Raw genomic sequence first — 26,728 nt, forward strand, 5'->3', positions numbered from 1 at the left:
ATAAGATTTATCCAACTAAGTATACGCTCTGGCCTGGAGTTTTACGACTCGCTTGCCGTGAGTTCGAATCCAACCCGTACCGTAGTTTGTTTGCAGTTCCTGTTATTACGATTTCGTGAGTCTTGGAAGCTGTAACTTAAAGCCCCAGGAGACAGAGGAGCAGCAGCTTCCTCAAAATTTCTGGGGGTCCAAAAGCCGGGAAGTCAACACCTTCAAGAAGCCCAGGAGCTTTAGCTCAACACACTCCAAAATCATTGCACCTATATTTCGAAACCTCTTGTGGCATGCAAAGAGTATGTAAACTTTACTCGGCGCATGTACACACCCTCATTTACAGGCTATCTCCCCCAACCAGCGAACCAGGTTGCTGAGAGTTGTTGATGGGGCCCCGTCGTTCAACTAGTGACCAGGTTCCAGCCAATAAGAAGATGGTTTTGGCAATCGCAGAGGTTATGTGGGTACCACTCTCCTGTCTGCCCTTGTCATTCCCATTCTAGAGCTGGTTGAAGCACGGTCTGCTCTCTTGTGGCTTCTATTTCTGCTTTGCTTACCGTGGAGTGCACTAATACTTATCACTGTACATAGTGTACATATTGCTGTTCTAAATTGGTGAAGGATAATATAAGTCTAAACTTTTTCTGCTGTTTATTTTTCTCCCTTTACACCCAGGATAGCAGGCCATTTGGATTCCTGGGTTGTAATATGGGTAGCCTGTCCGAGAGCTGGAGCTGGACTTAGAGAAACGGTTGAGCTCAGGGTGAAGCTCGTAGCAGGAACATTGTGCAGCTTGCTGTCTGGCATTGCATTAGCTTTGCCAACGCTTTACAAATTTTGCGTGTCAGTTGCCTTGCTATTGTGTGATCGTTCAACAGCTCGCTGCTAGCTTGTTCGGTGTGCTCGCTTCGCTACGGTCAATCTTGTAGAACAGTGTGTAGCTTGCTGTTTGGCATTGCTTTACAAATTTTGCGTGTCAGCTGCAGTCAACTTTGCTATTGCGTATCCACCTTGTATGTGTATTCCGCAATCGTACTGTGCATAGCTAAGAGTGTTCTGCAAATTAACGTGTTACGTTGGGGTATTCTGCAATCGTACTGTGCATAGCGAATAACTTATGCCACATAGACGAGTCAGACGTCTGGTGTCGGCATATACTTTGCATAACCTACCTAAATTGTCCCTACAGCGTTGTTGGCAAATTGTTCGTTCCATTGGCATTAAATACAAACGCACTCTCGCAGCTGCGCAACTGCGTTCACTGATTGCTGACAAACTTATAGAAGAAAAGATGGCACATCAGACTCCTCCCTCTACGGGAGCTAGGGCAAAAACTACTATGTTCTCCCAGGAGGAAGATGATACACCTACGGAGCAAAATGGTCAGTATAGTGCAGCTGGGTTGTCTCAAGGTGAATCAGCGTCGTTGGCACTTGAGCTGGCAAAAATCAATCTTGAGCAAACTAGGGAACAGAGAGCATTCGCAAGGGAAGAATTTGATAGGGAAAGAAAGGAGGCAGTTTTCGCATTCTGTAAATGATTTTAGTTTACAGAAAGCAGTACAGCTTGTCCCCCGCTTCAATGAGGCCGAACCAGAACAATTTTTCGAAAGCTTCGATAATCAGGCTCGAGCCTTGAGGTGGCCGGAACAGCATTGGGCGTCGTTGGTTCATACAGCATTGTTTGGTAAGGCACAGGAATTTACGTCAGTATTAAATGACGCTGAATTTTCTGATTATAAAGTAGTGAAGACCACAGTGTTGGGAGCATGTACATGTATCCCAGCTAAGTACCGTAAGCTTTTCAAACTAAGCAGGCGGCAGCTTGGCCAATCCCTGGTGGATTTTGTAAGACAGCAAACCAAAGCTTTTACCAGCTGGTATAAAGCAAGTGGTGTCACCTCCTTTGAGGAGCTGGTACAGCTTATTCTGATTGACAACCTGCTGGAGTCTGTGGGACCAGAGGTTCTAGTCTTTCTGCAGGATCGTGACTTTACTGCATTGGAGGCAGCCAGGTTAGCTGATACCTTCGAAACTAACCGCTCCTTGTCCGAGCGGTCCCGTCTCCCTTTTCAACAGCCTGGCATGAGCAGAGATCGTCAACCTTGGAGAATGAAGTGCCAGCCGGGGGGAGAACGTCTACGTCAGCCAAGTAAGTCACCTGGCGAGCCGCGCTTCTCAACTTATGGTCCACCTGCTGAGAGACAAACTACTCATGGTGCATCTCGACAACAGTATCCAGAGACACCAGCCAGAGCGACACCAGTTGCAACGTCCGCAGGGAGTAAAGGGCAAGCCTGTCGCATCTCGACAACAGTATCGAGAGACACCAGCCAGAGCGACACCAGTTGCAACGTCCGCAGGGAGTAAAGGGCAAGCCTGCCGTCTGCTTCCTCTGTAACAAAGTAGGTCATATCCATCCCAACTGCCCCCATAAACCCCAACCCATTGGGAAAATCTCTAATATCCCTAGTAACATGTCCCCCGAGAGAAGAAGGAAAAGGTATGGCCCCTTATTATTGCAAGAGTCTTATTTCCCTTCAAGAAAACTCAGAAACAACTGAAGTAAAAAACCTTTAGAGATACTGGAGCATATTGCTCACTTATAAGAGAAGGAATATTTCCCCTTTCAAAGAACTTCCTTGAATTCCTCTGTTTTATTGGAAGCATTTGGAGGAGCTATATATTCTGTCCCTTTGCATAAAATTTATGTACAGTGCAAATATTACACTGGGTACTTGACTGTGGGTGCCTCAAAACGATTCCCCATGAAAGATGCCATGTTATTACTGGGTAATAACATTACTACTGTTAGTGCGTGTCCTGAACCTATAATGATTAATTCTTCTCCGGTGTTGGCCATAACTCGGGCAACATCCCAAGGGTTGTCTGGTGAGAATGTTGACCTATCCTTGGACGACTCGAATCTCGGAATAGCCACTTTGTTTTACGAAGAAAGCTGGCCAAAGCCTCGTAAAGTGAACAGACCCCGATCAAGCCTTCATATTCCCAGGTTGCAGGATTACCAGATCTGTTTCCATGCCCGAGGGACTGTCCTTCCGGGGGGAACAACGAAAGGACCCTTCTTTAAAATTCGCTTTTCAGGCAGCCATGGGTAAATCCTCTTTGGATCATCCGGTCAAGTATGAACTTAAAAACGATTATTTGATCTGCACTGAGACTGGTAAGGAGATAGAGGGCCGGCAATTGTCTGACAGGTTAGTGGTTCCAACAAAGTTTAGACCTCAAATATTAAATATAGCTCATAATACTTCATTAGGAGGTCACTTAGGAATTACTAAAACTTTGTATAGAATCACAGAAGAATTTTATTGGCCAGAATTAAAGATGTGAAGAATCATATTAGGTGTTGCCGAGAATGTCAGCAAGTAGGGAAACCTGGACATTCCATTAAACCTACACCTCTCCAACCTATACCTGCTGATGGACAACCTTTTGCAGATTTAATTATAGACTGTGTAGGTCCACTACCTAAATCAGTCTGTAAATCAGTATTTAAGATTATGGATAAAGTAACCAGATATCCTGAAGCAATTCCCATGCGTAATATTAATACTAAAGCTATTCTCAAAGCTTTAACAAAGTTATTTCTTGTTCTGGCATTCCTAAAACTATTCAAAGTGATCAAGGTACTAACTTCACTGCCAAAGCATTTAGGGAAGCATTAACTAGGCTAGGGATAATCCACAACTTGTCTATCATCCTCAGTCCCAAGGCGTCTTGGAAAGATTCCATCAGACGTTTAAAAACTATGATGAGAACTTTTTGCATACATTTTCCTACAGACTGGGATGAATCGCTGCCTTTATTGCTGTTCTCAGTACGAGAGACGGTGCAAGAGTCTACAGGGTATAGTCCGTTTGAGCTGATCTTTGGGCACAATGTACGAGGTCCTCTTCGCGTGCTCAAAGAAGGATGGATGGGAGAAGACGTTAGCTCAACACTCTACAACCCGTCTTCAAGGTTGCAGGTGGCACGTCAGTTAGCCAAGGCTAACCTAAAGACGGCTCAAAGTAAGATCAAACAGAGATATGACAGAAGTGCACAATTCCGCTCCTTCCATCCAGGAGACAAGGTGTTGGTGCAGGAACCTATACCTGGCCACACCTTGAAAGCTAGATTTACGGGACCTATGCAGATTGTAAGTAGATTATCTGATGTAAATTATGTGGTAGCTCCTATTGATAAGACCTCAAAAACTAAAACTTACCACATTAATCAATAAAAATCTTTTCATACACCAGATAGTCCCAGTAATGACTCTGTCCTCTACCTCTGAGGACGACTCTGATTCTTTGCACTCTCTCTGAAATTAATGTTAAACTTTCTAATTCTGTCCTCAAGGATCCTAGCCCTTTAATGGAGTGACTATCTGAAACGCATGCAACAAGTTTAACTGACCTTCTACAGCCATATCCTAATATGTTTTCGGATGTGCCGAAAAGATGTACGTTAGGTTATCAAGATGTAGATGTGGGGAAACTCTAACCCTATTAAACTCTCCCCCTACAGACCTAATCCTGAAAAGCAGAGGCTACTTCAGCAGGAAGTAGAATTTCTGTTAAAGCATGGTTTAGTGGAGGAGTCATCTAGTCCATGGGCTTCACCGTGCATCCTTGTTAAAAAGGCCGATGGAGGGTTTCGTATGTGTACAGACTACCGTAAGGTGAATGAGGTCACAATTACAGATGCTTACCCACTTCCTCGTCTGGATGACGTAATTGACTTTGTGGGTAAGGCTACTTTTGTGTCCAAGTTAGATCTCCTTAAAGGTTACTAGCAGGTACCTTTGACGGATAGGGCGAAGGAAATCTCTGCCTTCGTAATTCCAGGAGGTCATTATCAATACACAGTTACCCCCTTCAGAATGAAAAATTCCCCCTCTTCATTCCAGAAACTTATCCATCAGGCTATTAAAGGACTTGAAGGCACGGCAGCGTACCTAGATGATATTGTGATGTCTGAGACTTGGTATCAACGCCTACTTAGACTTAAGGCTCTTTTTGAGACCTTTCCGAGTTCCCACTTAACAGTTAATTTATCTAAATCTTCCTTTGGCCGGGCCACTATCACTTTTCTAGGCCATAAAGTATGTAGTGGTAAAGTTGCACCTAAACTTGCTAAAGTTCTTGCTATTAAAGATTATCCAGTTCCCCATGATAGGAAATCTCTTCAACGTTTCCTAGGCATGATAGGATTTTACAGAAGATTCTGTAAGAATTTCTCAGATATTGTAGCCCCTCTTACCTCCCTTACCAGTCACAAAGTTCCCTTTAATTGGACCCCAGATTCTAACAATGCTTTTGATAAAGCAAAAAGATTATTGTGTACTGCACCCATTCTTTTGTCTCCAGACTTCTCCAAACCTTTTTCATTACAGGTTGATGCTTGAGTCTGGGGTTGGGGCAGTACTATTACAAAACGAGAATGAGGAGTTGCAGCCTGTAGCTTATTATTCTGCTAAGTTCCAGCCGCATCAGAGGGCTTACTCTACCATTGAAAAAGAAGCCCTCGTGCTGGTACTGTCTTTGGAGCATTTCGATGTTTATGTGGGCCAGACATCGCAGGTGGTTACCGTCTACAGTGATCACAATCCTCTAGTATATCTCCAAGCCATGAAGAACCACAACACAAGGCTCATGCGTTGGACTATACGACTGCAACCCTATTCCATCAGAATTGAATATATTGCCGGCAAAGAAAATATGTTGGCAGACTCTTTATCTAGAGTCTAATTACATTATTTACTTAGGTTAGGATGTTAGGTTACTTGTGGTAACCCTTTCCACGCTCTTTTTTTTTTATCCCCTAGTGTGGGTTTTTTTTTTTTTTAGTGAGGGGATGCGGGCTACTGTCCGCCTGTATCTTGGACCTATGCTAGCCTGACTGACTGCTGTCTCACTCTGAGTTTAGGGTTTGGATTTTTGTCACGAGAAAAGCTGAGCTCTATCTAAGAGTTGGATGGTGGAGAGGAAAGGCGGTCCCATTATTTTGTGCCGTGGCGGCACGGTTACCACTGGGAGGTGGCAGCCTAATCCTGAGCCTTCTCGGGGTGGGGGTGTGGCATGCAAAGAGTACTTAACCTTTATTCGGCGCATGTACACACCCTCATTTACAGGCTATCTCCCCCAACCAGCGAACCAGGTTGCTGAGAGTTGATGGGGGGCCCCGTCGTTCAACTAGTGACCAGGTTCCAGCCAATAAGATGGTTTTGGCACTCGCAGAGGTTATGTGGGTACCGCTCTCCTGTCTGCCCTTGTCATTCCCATTCTAGAGCTGGTTGAAGCACAGTCTGCTCTCTTGTGGCTTCTATTCCTGCCTTGCTTACCGTGGAGTGCACCAATGCTTATCACTGTACATAGTGTACATATTGCTGTTCTAAATTGGTGAAGGATAACATAAGTCTAAACTTTTTCTGCCGTGTTTATTTTGCTCCCTTTATACCCAGGATAACAGGCCATTTGGATTCCTGGGTTGTAATACCTCTCAAAAGGCTTCAGAGCTGCAGAGCAACACCGCCATGAGACACAGAAGCTACAGAACAATACCTTCGAGAGGAACAGGACTTGCAACTCGAACCAGATCCCACAGATCAGTCACACACATCCAACAGATCCTCGCTTATAACACAAGATGTGTATTTTCCGCAGAGTTTTTAATTTATTTTTACTGTTACACTGCGTGAGATTTATACCTGCATTTTTTTCTAATAAAATTGGTAAATTGGCACCTACAAAAGAAACTATCCAAGGCATTTTTTAGGTCAGCTACACCAGCGTTCACAGACCCACCTACATATATATAGTCCACAACTAATCTGAATCTTTATATTTTTAGCCCAGGTCTGGTACAAGTAAACTACAGGTAAAGCATATATTTCTCTTTTTTTATAATGTGTGCAGCTATATAAAGATCAAAGTAATTATGAAACTTGAAAATCATTCCCAATAGCATATTTTATGAATCAGGAAACTATCATTTCTGTATTTCATGAAACAAGAAAGGACCCACTGGTTTAGATATTTCCTTGCAAGTAACACCCAATGAATGACATGAATAACTAAATGAATGATGGTGAATATTTTTCTTTTTTGTAGAAAATGGTCGACGTGGTTAAAAAATAGTAATAAAGTTTACATTAAAGAGACAAATTTGTTGAAGCTAACTTGGTATAAGTAGAGCTGGTATGACAATACCGAAAAGTTGTGCAAAGAGGTACTATGTGTATGAAGGATATTTTTCGCCCCTGAAGACATTCAGAGCAAAACTTTTACTTAATCTGCACAAGCATATTTCATTCCATATCTCCGAGGTACTTACAGCTTCTTTGACTTGATTGATGTGATATGTGATACCACCGTCTTTCTTCACCTGGTCGGTTCTGGCTCGCTCTGGATCACCGGCCACCAGCACTGGTTTGTTTGTGTCGATCTACAACACAATGAACATGGTGCATTAGATCTACCAACTTTCATCACATATTGTTTTTTTTTTTATTTACGAAGGGACCGGTAAGCCAACTTAGGAAAAGCTTTTCTTTTTGATAATTAAACCACGACCAGCTGCTAATTATCTCACTGAACATACAATGAGAACAGAATTACACAAAAAATGCATATTAATTTATCCATAACTAGCGTAATACTCCTACGTTGCCCAGGCATACTTCGTTGCCTGTAAGAAAGGTTGGTGAAAAAATGCGTTTTACTTTAGTAGTTCTTCCCGCAATTTTTGAAGTTTTGTCCTCCACATACTCCTTGCCAGGAGGTGGGTGTTGGGGACACATGCCCCTGCACCTTCCTTGTCAGGAGATGGATGCTGGGAACACATGCCCCTGCAACTGCCTTATTAGGAGATGGGTGCTGAGGACACATGCCCTTGCACCTGCCTTGCCAGGAGGTGGGTGTTGGGGACACATGCCCCTGCACCTGCCTTGTCAGGAGGTGGGTGCTGGGGACACATGCCCTTGCACCTGCCTTGCCAGGAGGTGGGTGTTGGGGACACATGCCCCTGCACCTGCCTTGTCAGGAGATGGATGCTGGGAACACATGCCCCTGCAACTGCCTTATTAGGAGATGGGTGCTGAGGACACATGCCCTTGCACCTGCCTTGCCAGGAGGTGGGTGTTGGGGACACATGCCCCTGCACCTGCCTTGTCAGGAGGTGGGTGCTGGGGACACATGCCCTTGCACCTGCCTTGCCAGGAGGTGGGTGTTGGGGACACATGCCCCTGCACCTGCCTTGTCAGGAGATGGATGCTGGGAACACATGCCCCTGCAACTGCCTTATTAGGAGATGGGTGCTGAGAACACATGCCCTTGCACCTGCCTTGTCAGGAGATGGGTGTTGGGGACACATGCCCCTGCACCTGCCTTGTCAGGAGGTGGGTGCTGGGGACACATGCCCTTGCACCTGCCTTATTAGGAGGTGGGTGTTGGGGACACATGCCCTCGCACCTGATTTATCAGGAGGGGGGTGTTGGAGACTCGAAAAAATACAAATGCAGAGAGGAACTTTACTGAGACATATCGCCTATGGAACAGGTTTCTTCATTGTGCCTATTTTCTCAACTTGTCAGTTTAGAGCCATTGACTAATTTACTAAAGCTGTATACAGTGCAAAACGTTGTCCCAATAAAACCGTTCTCTGTAGCCTGTGCCTTTCCTTCACTGCTTACCGGTTCCATGTTGCGACAGTGACTCATCAAGTCACCCAGGCGCTCTTCGAAGCCCGGGGCAAAGAAGGCTGGGTTGACAGCTACGAAACAATGGCTCAGGTCTGCAGGCTGATCTTTCCTAAGAAGGCTGTTTAAATTAGGACCGTAAGAGGATCCTGCGCCATGAAAAAGTAATAAGATTACGGTTATTAAAGAATAATATGACTTACATTATAATAGAAAGTAGTAATTTGGAATACTAGTTTCAAGTTATTATGAAACAACAGAAAAATAAAATTATAATCATGATTTTTTTAAACGAACATCATTATATACACCGCCGTTAACACAGTTCCGTATCGCGTCTACCTGGCGCTACCATCCCCATTTATCGCTGAAAATTTAAATTTTTTTTTTATTATATTTTGTAGTTTTTATTGGCAACATAGTGTATGTATCGATAAAAAAAAAGTGACTGGCTAATAATAATCTTTATTTGCTATCTATAAAACGTTATTATTATTAAAACCACATAGTTAAATGTAATTAAACCGTAAATACAATATCCAATTTATTAATTTAATTTATTTTTAGTTATATATATATATATATATATATATATATATATATATATATATATATATATATATATAGATATATATATATATATGTATATATATATATATATATATATATATATATATATACTATATATATATATATATATTATATATATATATATATATATATATATATATATATATATATATATATATATATATATATATAATATATATATATATATATATATATATATATATATATATATATATATATATATATATAATATATATATATATATGTATATATATATATATATATATATATATATATATATATATATATTAAAAAAATATATATATATTTATATATATCATAAAAATATATATATTTTTATATATATTTTTAATATATATATATATATATATATATATATATATATATATATATATATATATATATATATATATATATATATATATATATATATATTATATATATATATATATATATATATATATTATATAATAATATTATATATATATATATTTGTAAAATATATATATATATATATATATATATATATATATATATATATATATATATATATAATTATATATATATATATATATATATATATATATATATATATATATATATATATATATATATATATATATATATATATATATATATATATATATATATATATATATATATATATATATATATATATATATATATATATGAATAATATATATATTTATGTATATATATGAATAATATATATATTTATGTATATATATGAATAATATATATATATATATGTATATATATGTATAATATATATATATGTGTATATATATATGTATAATATATATATATGTGTATATATATATGTATAATATATATATATGTGTATATATATATGTATAATATATATATATGTGTATATATATATATATATAATAACCAAAATTATATATATATAATATATATATATATATATATATAATATATATTATATATAATATGTATATAATATATATATATATATATATATATATATATATATATAATATATATATATATATATATATATATATATATATCTTGCCGAATAGGCAGAACTTGCGATCTTGGCTTATATAGCAACGTTCATCTTGCCATACAGGACAAGTGAAAATTTGTGTATGCAATAATTTCACCAAAATCATTCTGAACCTGACGAAAAAAATATATTTGATTGTGTTTATTTAGTACTAAATTATTGTAAACGTATTTAAAATATATTTAGTTGGGTTAGGCTGAAATAAATTGCTCTTGTTATAATAAGGTTAGGTAAGTTTTCTAAGATTCTTTTGGTGCAAAATTAAAATTTTTTACATTAACATTAATGAAAAAAATATATCTTTAAACGTATAAGAGAAAATTTCAGAAAGGACTTAATTTTAAATGAGTTCTTGCTAATTGATCAGTTTTACATATTCGGCACGACATATATATATATATATATATATATATATATATATATATATATATATATATATATATATATATGTGTGTGTGTGTGTGTCGTGCCGAATAGATAAAACTTGCGATTTTGGCTTAAATAGCATCTCTCTTCTTGCCGAATATGGCAAGAGATAATTTATGTATGCAGTAATTTCACAAAAATCATTCTGAACCATAAGAAATTTTTTTTTATTATTATATTATTGTAAACTTATCAAAAATATATTTAGCTGGATAAGGGTAAATTAAATTGCGCTTGTTATAATAGTTAGGTAAGTTTTCTAAGGTTCTTTTCGTATAAAATTAGTAATTTTTACATTAACATAATTAAAAAATATATATCCTTAGACGTATTAGAGAAAATTTTAGAATGAACTTAATTTTAAATGAGTTCTTGGTAATTGACCAGGCTTACCTATTCGGCACGACACACACACACACACACACACACACACACACACACACACACACACACACACACACACACACACACACACATATGAATCACAGGGATGTTAGGAAGTATTTCTTCAGCCACAGAGTAGTCAGTAAGTGGAATAGTTTGGGAAGCGATGTAGTGGAGGCAGGATCCATACATAGCTTTAAGCAGAGGTATGATAAAGCTCACGGTTCAGGGAGAGTGACCTAGTAGCGATCAGTGAAGAGGCGGGGCCAGGAGCTCGGACTCGACCCCCGCAACCTCAACTAGGTGAGTACATACACATACACACACACACACACACACACACACACACACACACACACACACACACACACACACACACACACACACACACACACATATATGCAAAAGAACTGCAGACAGGCGATCTTAACAATGCAAGACAAGCCACCGGGGATTGAAATCTTAAGCTCAAGTACTTTCACACTTCTCAGTACGTCATCAGGAGCTGTGGAATGTTGAAAGGGCAGGAAGGGGAGAAATGAGGTAAAGTTTTTCAGGGTATTATAGTGCTGTGGCACCAGCCAATATCTGACTGAGAGGCTTAGCAGAATGCCGACCACCCACCGGTCCCCCAACATCTCACCCCATATGAGGTTGTGTGGGGATAGACCCCACAGTTTGCACTGCAGATAGCATGTGATAGAATAACTAGAAGATAATTAATAGCCAGCCCTAAGCTTCTAACTGCTGGGAACAGGTGATATGACGTAACAAGTTGCATTACAATAGTGACTCATCCACGTACAGAATGTAGCTATTGTGTACAACCTTCTAGCTAAAAAATAGAAGGGATAAATGCCATCATTTTGTCAACAGGTAACAACCGATGTCCCAGATTATTATTATAATCAAAAAGAAGCGCTGAGCCAACCGATGTCCCAGAACGTTCTAGAATGCTCAGGAAATAATAACTAAGCAATTCCAGATTTTTTCTTTTTAATGCCTCTGTTATCAGCCTATGTTAGGTCCTTAATTGATTATGCTGCTCCCATGTTGACATTAGCTAGAGAAACATCTCTGCGACTCTTGGAGTTAATGCAAAATGAAGCTCTCAGAATTATTCTTGGTAGTCCCAAATATACAAAGGTTCTTAATATGAGGAAGGAGCTTGGTATTTCTAGTATCAGTGATAGGATTGTTGAGATTAACACTGTACTCGGTGAAAATAAATGGTATAAAATACCGACACGATGGAAACATAAACACATATGAAGTTTAATGTGATCCTTTATTAACAACGTTTCGCCCACACAGTGGGCTTTTTCAAGTCACACACAGATCTACCTGGGGTGGAAGGTACGTGAGTATTTATAGTCAGCTTCAGAATGTTGAGGTCAGGTGGAGAATGCTGCATCTGATGATCTACCGGGTGGGGTTATAGAGTCTTGGGTAGCTTGGCAGGGGTATTGGACAAGTTGTGAGTAGACCTTCTGCAGTGTTCTATGTTCTTATGTGGGATAGCTGTGAAGAAGTTTCTTGGCGAGTGGTTCAGCTATGTTTTAGAAGCCGTTGTTCTGGTTGAAATTGTTGGTTATAGAGATAAGCGATGATTCCAGGATTCTTCGGTATTGAGTGTTGTCTTCTGTGGCGATAAGTCTTGAGTTTCTGTAGTTAATTAAATGGTTGTGTGAATTGCGATGTTGTACACAGGCATTCCTTGTATCATCAGCCCTGCTTGCGTATTGGTGTTCTGAAATACGTGTTTGGAGGTCTCTTGATGTTTCGCTAACGTATAATTTGTTGCAGTCATTACAAGGGATTATGTATACCCCTGCAGAGGATGGAAGCTTGTCCTGTCTACTACTGGTGATGTCCTTGATGGTCGTGGTTGTGGAGGTCGATACTTGGAATGATGTATTGGAAAAGATGTTGGAAACATGTTTGGCAATGGAGTTGGTGGGGAGGACTATACATGTATATCTCTTCTCGGCAGTGTCTTCTCTGGGTGTGTTGAAGATGTTTAATGCCCGCCGTCTGCAGTCTCTGATGAAGTGACGAGGATAGTGGAGTTTAGAAAATACTTGTTCAATTATAGTGCATTCTTCCTCAAGGAACTCATTGCTGCAGATTCTGAGTGCACGCAGGAAGAAGCCTATAATTACACCACGTTTAGTTTTGGTGTCGTGGTGAGAGTAGAAGTGGAGAAGATCGATTTGGTTGGTTGGTTTTCGATAGACTTTAAAACGAAGTTCATGGTCAGTTTTGCAGAGAAGAACATCAAGGAAAGGAAGAGTGTTGTCGGCTTCTTCTTCAAGTGTGAACTGGATTGAGGGCTCGACCTGGTTGAGCTTGTCTTGGAGAGCTTGAACGTTGAAACGCCTGGGAGTTATGAGGAGAATGTCGTCAACATAACGGAGCCAGGTGACAGTCGAAGGAATAATGGTGGAGAAACGCTCGGCTTCTAGATGTTCCATGTTCAAGTTCGCCAGGACGGCACTGAGTGGCGAGCCCATGGGTAGACCAAATGTCTGTTGAAAGAGGTGATTTTCGAAAGAGAAACACGTAAAGCCGACACATAGTTCAACGAGGTCGATGAAATCGCTGGCTGGAATAGGAAGATCAAGTGAATCGTCAATTTTTCTGCGCAGGAGATCGATGGCTTGTGTAGTAGGTACTTTGGTGAATAGGGAAGTTACGTCAAGGCTGGAAAGTTTCTGGTTCCTGATGTTGATGTTGCGAATGCGATTGAGAAGATCACCCGAGTGTTTGAGATGTGCTGGACTGATAGTGCCCAAGAGTTTGGAGAGGTGTTTTGCGAGAACGGGGCACAATCACCAGCGCATCGATTAATGTGTTAGTGCCAGCGATCATTCGTGATACATATGGCATCCAGCGTGAATCCCTGTGTGGCGTCGCCTTGAATGGACTTTCCCGGATTTTTGTCAAGTTTTGTGATACTCAGACCTATGAGCAGATTGTCAACCAGTACCAGGATGTAAGCAAGCAAGTCACCCCAGCAGTCAGTTCAGTTGCACGACGTTTCATGATACTATACGTGGGTACGTATGCAAAACATGCATTTTGAGGCCAATGAAGTCAACATACGTGACGCTTTTGAACGTTATGGGAAGATCCACCAGGTTACTATGGGTCGGTGGTCTGACGGCCTCTATGCTGGTCTTCAAGAGGGGTCCTTCACTTTGAAAATGTCCCTACGCCAGCCAATTCCTTCGTACGTACACCTAGAGGATTTTCGTTCCCAGGTGTACGTTACGTATCCTGGACAGAGACGAACTTGCCGCCTCTGCGGCGCTTTGGATCACATCACGGCACAATGTATTCAACACCAGCTGCCCTTGGGACGTGGTCGTCGTCCGGACGGCGAGGTTCCCTGTCAGACTCCGGAAGACGAAGTCGTCGAGGACTTGCCGCACCTGACATCGTGGAGTGCTGAGGTTGATCGGGCCATGCTAGTAGAGTCATCTTGTGTGACTCTACCTGGGACTGTCTCCCATGATGAGGTGGGACACGTGAGAAGTGAGATCCCTCTAGCAAGAGAGGCAGATGACATGGAGGCCAATATTGTATATACATTGTGCGACCTTTTAGTGTCGCATGAGTATGATTCTGTGCCGTGTGTGCCTTTGTTGAAGTGTTCAGGTGAGGAGAGAGTATGTTTGGATGATGTTGATCAGTTAGTTAATGTGCAAGATGTGGAGGGTCCGAGAGTTCATACTGTTGAGGCTGACATTCACAAGGAGAACACCTCAGGTACTGACATAGCTGAGGATACTGTTTCTAGGAAGCGTGCGGCTACCCCGTCCGACTCTGACGACGTCTTGACCCCTGGACAATGTTCAGGGAAGAAGACGTGGTCAGAAATCATGGGTGGGGGGTTGCGCAGGTTCAGGACAGCAGGTAATATCACAGAGAATGCCAAAGATACGGGCAGTGCCTTAGGTGCTTGCCGACGCAAAGAGAAAAGGGTGTGGTGGCCCCTAGAGGAAAGCCACCTTTGGTAAAGTTAGGTGCGTAACTATTAATGTTAATGGTTTGAAAACTCTCAGAAAGTGTGCGCAGGTACGTGAGTGGTTGAATCACTTTGCAGTGGATGTGTGTTTTTTGCAAGAACATAATCATAAAGTAAGAAGTTTGTTTGAGATAGATGGTTATGATGTTTATATGACTCACTCGAGACGTCTGAAAGGTGGAGTGGCTGTGTTGATAAAAGCGACCAGCTCGTTTATGATGAAACATTGGGAGGAAGGGGGGGAGGGTCGGGTGGTGCGAGTCATGGGAGACTGGGGTATTAGAAGGGTTGGTTTTGTAGGAGTATATGGGCTGGCCGAACATGATGTTAATGTTAAAAATACTTTTGTTAGAGATGTTCTAGTGTACTATTTGAGGTCCCTGCCGGATGTTACAGTGGTCGGTGGTGACTGGAACTGTGTGGTGCGCCGTAAAGACGTTGAGCTGAAGGGGGCGGATTTTTGTTCGCTTATTTTGGGTGATTTGTTGTCTGGGCTGGGGTTGGTGGATGTAAGTGGAAGACATGACTCGGGGATTGAGCATACTTTCGTGTGTAGGGGCTATGCGGCGCACTTAGATAGGGTGTGTGTGTCTCGGCAGGTGGTCGTAATCAATGTGTGCATGTTCTTGTGGAGCTTGACTGGGGGGGGAGTCTCCCGAACGGTTTTAAGAGATATTGGAAGTTAAATACGCAGCTGCTACAAAGTGCAGATGATAGGACACTATTCATGGACTTATGGGCATCTATGGGAGTAGACTCCTGGGAAGGGTGGGATTTAGTGCGACAATGGGATGAGGTTGTGAAGCCTCAAATTAAGGATTTTTATGTGCATTGGAGTAAGGAGGCCTCTCACTTGGGGTATGGTTTTCTAAGGTATCTGGAGGGTTCTTTACAGCATTGTTATGTACAGGGAGAGGCGTCTGGAATTTACCCAGTGGACAAGATTGACGATCTTAAGGAACAATCCAGGTACTGAAAAATAAGGTTTTTGATGGGGCGTGTATTTCGAGTGGGGTGGAGGAGGCTGTGTGGGGTGATAAGCCGTCTACTTGTGTCTTATGTAGTCAGACACAAAGGTGAAAGGCGACTGAAATTGTAAGTTTAGTGGTGCAGGATGGAGTTAACGGGTAGAGTGAGGGACAGGTCTTAACAACAACTGAAGGAATAAGTTTTTATGTCGATATATGGTGTCAACTCCAAATGCAAAGTAAAGAAGTGAGTGAACATGCGATACAGGAATTGGGGCTGGGTGTACGATGCGAGTTGAATGATCATGATCGCCTTCTCATGGGCGGGCCTATAACCGAGACGGAGGTGTGGGAGGCGTTGCAGGGAATGAGCAAGGGGAAGGCGCCAGGCATTGATGGCATCCCATGTGAATTTTATATCCAACATTGGGAAGTAATATGAACTTTCATGGTTTGTTTACTGAATGCGATGAAAAAGGGGGGGGTGTTAGGTTTGTCTCAGCATATGGCAGTTTTGGTGTTAGAAAATGTGACGTACCCTTAGCGATTAAGGACTATCGACCCATATCGTTAATGTGTAGTGACTATAAACTGTATGCAAAAATTTTAATGAATAGGATTAAGAATGTGTTTGATAAGGTAATCCATAAGGGTCAGTTTGGCGTGCCGGGTAGGTCGATGTATGATGGTCATGGGAATATCAGGGAGTTTGTCGAGGAATGTGGAACGAGGGGCGGGGGTGGTGTTTAGGCTTCAGACTAGCAAGCTGTTTTCGATAGTGTGGAAAGGGAGGTGCTATGGAAGTTCATGAGATGGCAAGGCTTTGGAAATGAGGTCGTCATGTGGGCCCGTTCATTGTACAATGGTGCTGGTTTTAAGGTACAAATTAATGGGAAGTTAGGTGTCTTTGTCCACTTGAACAGGGGCATTCGACAGAGATGCCCCATGTCTCAAATGCTTTTTGCTTGTATGCAGGACCCTTTTTACTCGGCTGTTTGTGGGCGGGGAGTAGATTCATCGTGGGGTTCGAGTAGCTGTCGACCGGCCCTTGTAGGTTATATAGATGATACTGGATTTTGTTGGGAGACTTGTTGTATTTGGTAAGGCTGTGGGGATGTGTGTTAATAGAGAAAAGTCGAAGATTATGGCGTTGGGAGAAAGGGTGGGGGATGGGGTGGGTCCAGAGAGGTGGACGGTGGTTGATCGTATCACTATATGTGGTATTCAGTATATGCGAGAGGTTGATCAGACGAGGGCATGTAATTCAGGGAGGGTGGTACACAGTGTCTTGAGGCACTTAAATAGTCTACGGCCACGACATTTAACCCTGCACCAGAGGGCAGTGGTCATTAATGTTCTGCTTTATAGCAAAGTATGGCATGTTGCTGCACTGTATCCTCTGTTGCAGGGGGATGTCAAACGTCTTCTGCATAGAGTTTATAGATTTTTGTGGGGCTCCAGTTGCGATTGGCTCACAAGAGCAGTGGTAGAGACACCAATGCATCAGGGAGGGTTAGGTCTCATTCCTCTAGAGGCTCGTGTCATAGCGTGTTACATGAAGGGTCGTTTCCTCCGACTGGGATGCATGGTGGGTTAACTGAAATGTATCACAACCTTCTCAGGTGGTGGGGAGGGATTTAATTAGGTGCGAGTCGATGCTCCGCATGTTATTGTGCATGAGGGACGTGCGGTGTGTTAAATTATGTACTTTGGAAAGAGCGGGTATGGAGAGAGTCGTGGTGCGAGTTGAAGGAATGTACCCCATGTACGCGTGAAGTGATATATGGAGGCAGGTTCAACAGTTGCCTCTCCTTGCTCAAGTACGGGAAGTGGTTTTTAAATTTTTGCATGGAATTTTGCCGTCCAGGGTGGTGTTGTATAATAAGCGTTTGGGGGAGGACCGGGGTTGTCCGACATGTGGAGTGGAGGAATCTGCTTTCCACGTTGTGTATTTTTGTGAGACTTTAGGCATGGTATGTGTGTGGAAAATACTGTATATATTTTCCAGAAATTCAGTATTTATATGTATAAAGATGGCCATACTGTATTTAATAATATTTATATCATAGAAAACGGGAAGCTGCGCCTGCGCAGAAGGGAGTCACCATTTTGTTTGAATGGAGTAAGATGTTAATTAATAATGTGAAGAATTTTCGTGCTCTAGAGGTTAAAATTGGGTTCACACCTCTCAAATAGGAGGCGAAATTGTTGGATGTGCATTCCTGCATAACTTGAGATATCAGGCGTCTAGACAAGACAGCTCCAGGACTCTCAGATAAGTCTTATGTAGTAACCTGGCCAGTGTTATTTTCATAGATAGTGAGGTTTTCTGAGTATGATACACATTAATCTCCAGTCAAATTGGTGAGCGATATTAAGATATTTTCCTTCTGTTATATAAATGTGTGTATGTACTATAATCCTTTTTTAATTTTAATATACAGTCCACAAATTTATATATTTACCAGCATTCCTGGTGATGTATATTTCATTTAATTAATAGGTCCAGAGCAACTTGTGGATATGACAGTGGTAGGTATCGAAGGGGGACATTTTTTGCGACCTAGGTGTCCCAAATTCCTACTTGTCTAACTGATAAATAATAATTATCTATGTTCATTTACTATTATGTATATAATGATACATTCAGATAAATGTAATTTTCCACATTTAATTTGCCCGTTGGTCCTTCTTGAACCGGAGGTAATTAGTGAAGTCATTAATTAGTTAATTACTTAATAATTATATGTGAAATGACAGAAGGCGGTGGATGTTAAATTCACAAATTTACTTAATGTGTAGTGGATTATAATAATTACAATATTAATTTTGATAAGATAAGTCAAGTGTGGCTAAAGATTATATTAATGTGTATATATGTGTAATTGATAAGCCAAGTGTAGCTAATTATATTAATGTGTATATTAATTTTGCAAAGCCAAAGTGGCTAGGATTTATATTAATGTATTTGTATAATATTAATTTGATAAGATAATTCTGGCCAAGATTTATATCAGTGTATGTGTAATTGATAAGCCAAGTGTAACTAATATTAAAGTGTATAATATTAATTTTGCTATGCCAAATTCTGGCAAGGATTTATTAATTTGTATAATATTAATTTTGATAAGCCAAGTCTGGCTAAAGGTTTGTTTGTATTAATGTACATTTGAAGTTTATATTATTTTCTTGCATGTAATTGCTAAGCTCAAGTAGCTAGGATTTATTCAAAGGTAAGTTGTATCAGTGTTGTAAGTTGTAATCAGTCTTAATAATTAAGTTGAATTTAATACATTGCATCATGGCTGAAAATGAGGAAATTAATATAGAAGACAAACATATGGAATATAGAGTAAAGAAAGCATCAATACAGGCTAGAAAAGTTCATGTAACCAAGGCATATAATAAGTGCTTGGAATTAATGAATCAAGACTCTGTGAATACTGATGATTTAAAAATGTATTTAGATGCTTTAGGTAATAGATATGATTCATACAAATTATATTATAACAAATATGAAGGAGATTTGTTAGTAAACTGTGTAGATGAGACTGAAGTAGATCAGTATTATGAATTAGAGGAAAAGATTCTTTCTTGTAAAAGTCAGGCCTTGAATAAATTAAAATATGTAAACCAGGCAGTTAATCAGTCTGCTCCAACAAATAATATGTCTTTGCCAAAACTCCCAGAGTTATGTTAACCTGTATTTAATCCAGGAGAAAATTGGGAGGAGTTTTGTTCAATTTTTAAAGCAGCTGTGCATGACAGGAGTGACCTAGCCTGTGTAACTAAATTATTTTACTTAAAAGGACAGGTAAGAGGAGATGCTCACATACTCATACAAGTCTTTCCCAATATAGATGACTCTTACAAGGAAGCAGTTGACTTGTTGAAGGTCACTTATGGTAATATAGAACAATGTAGGTTGGATCTAGTGAATATCATTGTTAATTTAAAATCTCCAGATCACACTTGCAAAGGTTTACAACAGTTTAGAGTTAAACTGGAGAGCACTCTCAAAACTTTAAGTAATAAATATAATCTGAAGGAATCAGACTGGTTATTGAGTGCCATTGTACAGAATAAATTAAGCTGTAAAACACTTCAATGGCTCTCGAATAAGTATCAAAAGGGTTATTTTGGTCTGGAGGAAATAAGACTAGGTGTACAAGAATTAATTGTTCAGTTGCAGACCAGCCAACCAACTCATTTTATAGATGCAACACATAATAACTCTGAGGTATCTGTCAAGTTTCACAAAGGGAAAAATTATCCCAATGGTAATAATCAAAATTCATTTCCTAAAAATAGTTGCATAGGTGCATATGAAGTAGCAAGAATCAGAAATAATGATTCTCCACAAGGTAAGAAGAATAAGTACCCTCCTAAGAGTAGCCCAGTTAATAAGAAACCAGTCAAAGAAAGGAGAGATTGTCTTTTCTGCAAGGGTACTCATTTTTCTAAAAATTGCAATGCATACAATTCATGGAATGATAAAGTTGAAAGATTGGAGGAACTTGACAGATGTATCCGGTGTTTAGGTAATCACAATGTGAAGGATTTATATGCCAAATTAAACTTCTGTTATCAATGTCAAAAAGGAAGACACCATATAGTCATGTGTAAAGGTCTATATGATAATGTTGATAATAATGATAATGTTGACAATCCTGGCACAACAGTGGCTAATGTAAAAATTGCTGCTAATGTTAATGATGGTTTTGCTGAAGTAGCCTTACCTGTGTTACAGGTAAAAATTGATGATAAAAGGCATAAATAAAAAAATGCAACTGCATTATTGGACCAGGGATCCCAGCGTACTTTCATAAAATGTAAATGTCTTGGTGGTATGAAAGTACAGATGGGAGATCCCACAACTTTAAAATTATCTGGTTTTCTCTCGGATAAAAGGGCTCAATTGTATGACACTGTTTATGTAACTATCAGGTTGGGCAATGAGAAAAAACGTGTTAATGCAGTAATTGTAGATAGACTTCCAGAGAAATTATCTACAGGAGGACTTAGTAAAGCTACAGAAAGACTCTCACATAATGTAAATTTAGCACCTTCTGGTGTAAGTGATGATTCTGTAGGCCCAATAAATATTTTGATAGGTAGTGACTATTATGCCTCCTTTGTAAAGGGTATGGTAAAGAAATGTGGTGTCATCCTTTTAAAGACTGCAGGAGGCCATGTAATGTATGGTAGGATTCCTCATAATAATAATTCATGACTAGAGGAAACTACAAATACCATAACTGTGTGTCTTACTCATGAAATCGTACCCCAGTATAATTCTTCCATAGAGGATGGTGTTGAGCCAGTGCATAAATTGTGGGAATTAGACAGCATTGGAATAAATGTAAATGAAGAAAGTCCAGATGATTCTATTACTCAGGATCAATATCTGAGAGATGTAAAATTTGAATCTGGACAATACTGGGTGCGACTTTCGTGGAGACTGAACCATCCAGAATTGCCCACTAATTACAGAATGGCATATGGAGAGTTAAAGGCTCAGCTCCGCGAACTGAGTAAGACACCAGAATTGTTAACTTCCTATAATGATATAATTGCTGAGCAGTTAATTAATAAATTTATAGAAGAGGTACCTCCTGAGCAAGCCAAAATTTATGGTCACTATTTGCCACATCACAGAGTGAAGAAGGATTCTAAGACCACTCCTCTGAGAATTGTGTTTAATTGTAGTGCCAGGAGTAACAAAAATGTACCTAGTTTAAATGACTGTTTGATGACAGGTCCGTCGTTGACGGAAAAATTAGGAGATATCTTATTAAATTTCAGAGTGAAGCATTATGCCTTTATGGCTGACATAAGTAAAGCTTTCCTAAGAGTGGGTTTACAAGAGTCTGACCGGGATTGTACCCGCTTCTTATAGCCTGAGAATCCTATTGATCCACTTAGCCCTCTGAAAACCTTTCGCTTTAGGAGCGTATTATTTGGTGCTACATCCAGTCCGTTCCTACTTCAAGCGACGATAAATGCACACCTTAAACGTATGGAAAGTCCATTGAGTAAAGTAATGAGCAAACTGAGGAACTGTTAATGACTTATGGAGAGGCTAATAAAATAATGCAAAGTGCAAATATGCCTCTGAGGGAATGGAATAGTAATTCGTCCAAATTAAAGGACAAAATAAGTAAAGATTTCCCTGGAGATGAAGTGCCAAAATGTAGTAATGTATTGGGATTAACTTGGGATACTGAGAGAGATTTGTTAATGTTAAAACCTAACAATTACAGTATGCCCAATAAATTAACTAAGAGTTTTGCTTGCTGAAGTTTTCAAATGTTTTGATCCACTAGGTTTACTGTCACCCCTTACTATAAGAGGGAAATTATTAATACAGGAAGCATGGAAACTTACATGTGCTTGGGATGAAATTCTACCTGAGGAATTCATTAACAGGTGGGATGAATTAATTGGTGATTATGAGAAAATTCCAATGTTGGAGTTCCCACGCCAGGTGGCCAATCCAAATAGGAAAAATGTACTCCACATTTTTTGTGATGCTTCAAAATTGGCATATGGAGCAGTTGCTTACCTTCAATGTAATAGTGTTATTTCTCTTGTTATGTCTAAGGCTAAAGTGTCTCCAATTAAATCATGTATCTTGCCTCAGTTGGAATTAACAGCCATTTATGTATGTGTCAAATTAGCTAATTATATAAGAAATAAGTTGCAGGAGATAAATATTAGCGACACTGTAATTTGGTCTGATAATGAGGTATCCTTACAATGGTTTCGTAATGAAAACGGTAAAATTGTGTACGTACAAAACAGAGTCGCTGAAATTAATCAGATGCAAGAGAAGTATAATAGTTTGGGTCAGCATATGTTAACATTTAATCATATACCAGGTGAGGAGAATCCAGCTGATTTCTTGTCTCGAGGTTTATCTTATTCTAAATTTGTAAATGCTGTATCATGGTTTAAAGGACCGAGCTGGTTGATAAATAAAGCTAATTGGCCTGTACAAAAGGCATATATTGCTCCTGTTGAAATTACTGTGACCACCACTCCAATAGTTTGTCCTCCCTTAGCCATTGATATAAATAGGTATTCTTCTTTACCCAAACTAATCAATGTAACTAAGTTTGTGTTTAAATTTCTAAACAAGATGAATATATCATATAAGTTTTCACATCCTCTTGAATATTGGATAAAGAGGGTACAAGAAGAAATCTATGGAAATGAGATTAAATTGATGATGGAAAGAGAAATTGTGAAAGGTTCCGTAATAAAGAAATTGGGGCTGTATTTAGAGAACAATGTAATTAGGTGCAGAGGTAAGTTACAAAATGCTGAATTGGGTGATTATGCTAAACTCCCTATCTTACTGCCCAAAACTCATCATTTAACAAATTTAATTGTTCTAAATGCCCATAAAAATGTAATGAATGGTGGGGTACAAGATACCTTAAATTGTATTAGGGAAACTTTCTGGATTCCACAAGGATGGCAGAGTGTAGAAAGGGTGATTAAATCTTGTGTAATATGTCGCCGTGTGGATGCCAGATCCTATATGTACCCAGGTCCTCCACCTTTTCCAAATGAGCAATTTGAGTCGTTTAGCAATGAACTCCGCCCGGCCGCAGTGTGGAAAATACTGTATATATTTTCCAGAAATTCAGTATTTATATGTATATAGATGGCCATACTGTATTTAATAATATTTGTCATAGAAAACGGGAAGCTGCGTCTGCGCAGAAGGGAGTCGCCATTTTGTTTGAATGGAGTAAGACGTTAATTAATAATGTGAAGAATATTCGTGCTCTAGAGGTTAAAATTGGGTTGACACCTCTCAAATAGGATGCGAAATTGTTGGATGTGCATTCCTGCATAACTTGAGATATCAGGCGTCTAGACAAGACAGCTCCAGGAACCTTATGTAGTAACCTGGCCAGTGTTATTTTCATAGTCAGACAGTGAGGTTTTCTGAGTATGATACAACTTAATCTCCAGTCAAATTGGTGAGTGATATTAAGATATTTTCCTTCTGTTATACAAATGTGTGTGTATACTATAATCCTTTTTCAATTTTAATATACAGTTCACAAATTTATATATTTACCAGCATTCCTGGTGACGTATATTTCATTTAATTAATAGGTCCAGAGCAACTTGTGGATATGACAGTGGTAGGTATCGAAGGGGGACATTTTTTGCGACCTAGGTGTCCCAAATTCCTACTTGTCTAACTGATAAATAATAATTATCTATGTTCATTTACTATGTGTATAATCATACATTCAGATAAATGCAATTTTCCACAACGTGAGTGGTTTAATAGGGTTTTGCTCTTGGTGGAGGGGGGATGTTTGTCTGCGCTCCGAGCGTTGAGTTTTGATGTCGGTGGGGTTGACATGCGTGTACAACGTGCGGTGTCGTACGTTGTAGCCGATTATATTTATGTATCTCACGAAATCATAATGACACGATTGCAAACAAACCTAAACGGGCGGGGATAGAACCCGCGATCGTAGAGTCTCAAAACTCCAGACCGTCGTGTTAGCCACTGGACCAGCTAGCTACTCCAGTGGCTAACGAGGCACGTTGAAGGTAATAGTAGAATTCGAGTTTTAGCGGGAACGATTTATAGGACAAAGTGTCGAAATAAGTTGGTATATGAGGGGAGATGGGAGAAAGACTTCCCGTCTGAATATAAAGCCTTGGAGTTAAGAGATTTGAGATACATGTAGTTTGTGAGCGTTCAGTGGGTAATCTAACGGGCTGGTCAACTATGACTAATTGTGTATAATAGTTATGTGAATGTTTTGTTGTCTCCGTGTGTATATACGTCTCCTATGTGATGGTGACGTCGCTATATCTGTTAAGACTTTGTATGTACAGAAGTTAAAAGGTCTTCCGTTATTTATCTCTCGATATAAGTCGTTGGTGTATATTTGTATAATGTGCTTCCTAGCAAAAGTGATCGGTTCTTATATTATGTTTATGTTTTATGCCGCAGTTATAGTGTGCTTTTCAGTAATATTATTTTATATTACATGTAGCTGATTGCATTATTTTTTCTGTTTTATTTGAGATGTAAAATATCACATCGTAGATTAGTTTTGTTATATTGGATGTTTTTATTTTTGTGACTTGTAGTGTTGTCCCGTTTTCCTTCTTTGAATTGCAAATACCTGTGTTTATGTTAAGACCCCGTGATAATCACCTAAATTAATGTTTGAGTATCGTGGTGCTCCGTTGGGCACCTGAGATCTTAGATTAAGTCCTGAATACGTGTGTGTGTTGACAGGCGGAAGCCATACCTAATAATGTGCCAGATGTAGTGTCATGTTGTGTATGCGTGATTGCTTGTGTATGTGCGTTATTGTGTGTGCTTGTATTTATCAAAATGTTTTATTATACACTCTTTATAATTTCCAGTGTTTGATGTTGTCTGTTGGACACTCTTGTTCGTACCCTTGTAATGTTGTGTTTTTATTATATTTAACCTTGTTAGTGGTGTTCTTAAATAAAAAGAAAAATATCACTGTAATATACGGTGTGTTGTGTGTGAGAGTGTATTACCACTGTAATATACGGTGTGTTGTGTGTGAGAGTGTATTACCACTGTAATATACGGTGTGTTGTGTGTGAGAGTGTATTACCACTGTAATATACGGTGTGTTGTGAGTGAGAGTGTATTACCACTGTAATATACGGTGTGTTGTGTGTGAGAGTGTATTACCACTGTAATATACGGTGTGTTGTGAGTGAGAGTGTATTACCACTGTAATATACGGTGTGTTGTGTGTGAGAGTGTATTACCACTGTAATATACGGTGTGTTGTGAGTGAGAGTGTATTACCACTGTAATATACGGTGTGTTGTGAGTGAGAGTGTATTACCACTGTAATATACGGTGTGTTGTGTGTGAGAGTGTATTACCACTGTAATATACGGTGTGTTGTGTGTGAGGGTGTAATACCACTGTAATATACGGTGTGTTGTGTGTGAGGGTGTATTACCATTGTATTGTATGGTGTCGTTATTATGTGTTAGGGTTATTGGGATTCTTGTGCATTAATTAATTTCCGTGTATCTTTTTAATTATTTCTGTCACCTTGTGTCGCATTGTTTTAAATAAAATATAAAAAAAAATCAATAAACCACAAAACTAGTTGCAATCAACTATGTGTACCTTTTGCTGCTGTTATACATTCATTATTATTCCATTCATGAATCAAGGGTTAAAAGAAGTTTTTCCTTACAATGTTCCAGAGAGCTTTGCGTATCTGCAGTCCTGAGTATATAGAAGATGAAATCAACAAGGTATTTAACATAGCCACATAACTGAGATATCCCAGGGATTTTGTTGAAAATAATCAGCTGACAGAATCCTTCTGTCAGCTAGGAAGACTCTACAGGACTGAACCTTAGGAAATGCCTTCCAGGATAAAATGTATTGGTTTTACATACAATGACAATTTGATCTGCCTGCGTGAGACACTAAAAAAGTTCAGTATAAATCTTACTTTCAAAAACACTGGGACAGTGGAACAGAAATTGATTACAAACACACTGCCTAATAATGTGGGTGGTGTTGAC

At 39.4% G+C, this 26,728-nt stretch overlaps 1 protein-coding gene across 5 annotated transcripts in view; it reads right to left on the bottom strand.

Moving 5' to 3' along the window:
• Nucleotides 1-26,728, bottom strand: part of LOC128689991 (uncharacterized oxidoreductase YjmC) — a 113,404-nt gene that overhangs the window by 1,731 nt on the left and 84,945 nt on the right. For 2 of the 5 annotated variants that reach the window (XM_053778455.2, XM_070088667.1), the window contains exons 8-9: nt 8,692-8,846; nt 7,335-7,445 (exon numbers count right to left, since the gene is read on the bottom strand). In XM_053778455.2, coding sequence (XP_053634430.1) covers nt 7,335-7,445; nt 8,692-8,846 — 266 coding nt within the window. Of the gene's footprint in view, nt 1-7,334; nt 7,446-8,691; nt 8,847-13,778; nt 14,701-14,741; nt 14,999-26,728 lie in introns of those variants that run through there. The other 3 variants (XM_053778458.2, XM_053778457.2, XM_053778459.2) reach the window with 2 other exon arrangements.

The sequence above is a fragment of the Cherax quadricarinatus genome, chromosome 25 (genome assembly GCF_038502225.1).
Source record: "Cherax quadricarinatus isolate ZL_2023a chromosome 25, ASM3850222v1, whole genome shotgun sequence".
NCBI classification, from domain to species: Eukaryota; Metazoa; Arthropoda; class Malacostraca; order Decapoda; family Parastacidae; genus Cherax; species Cherax quadricarinatus.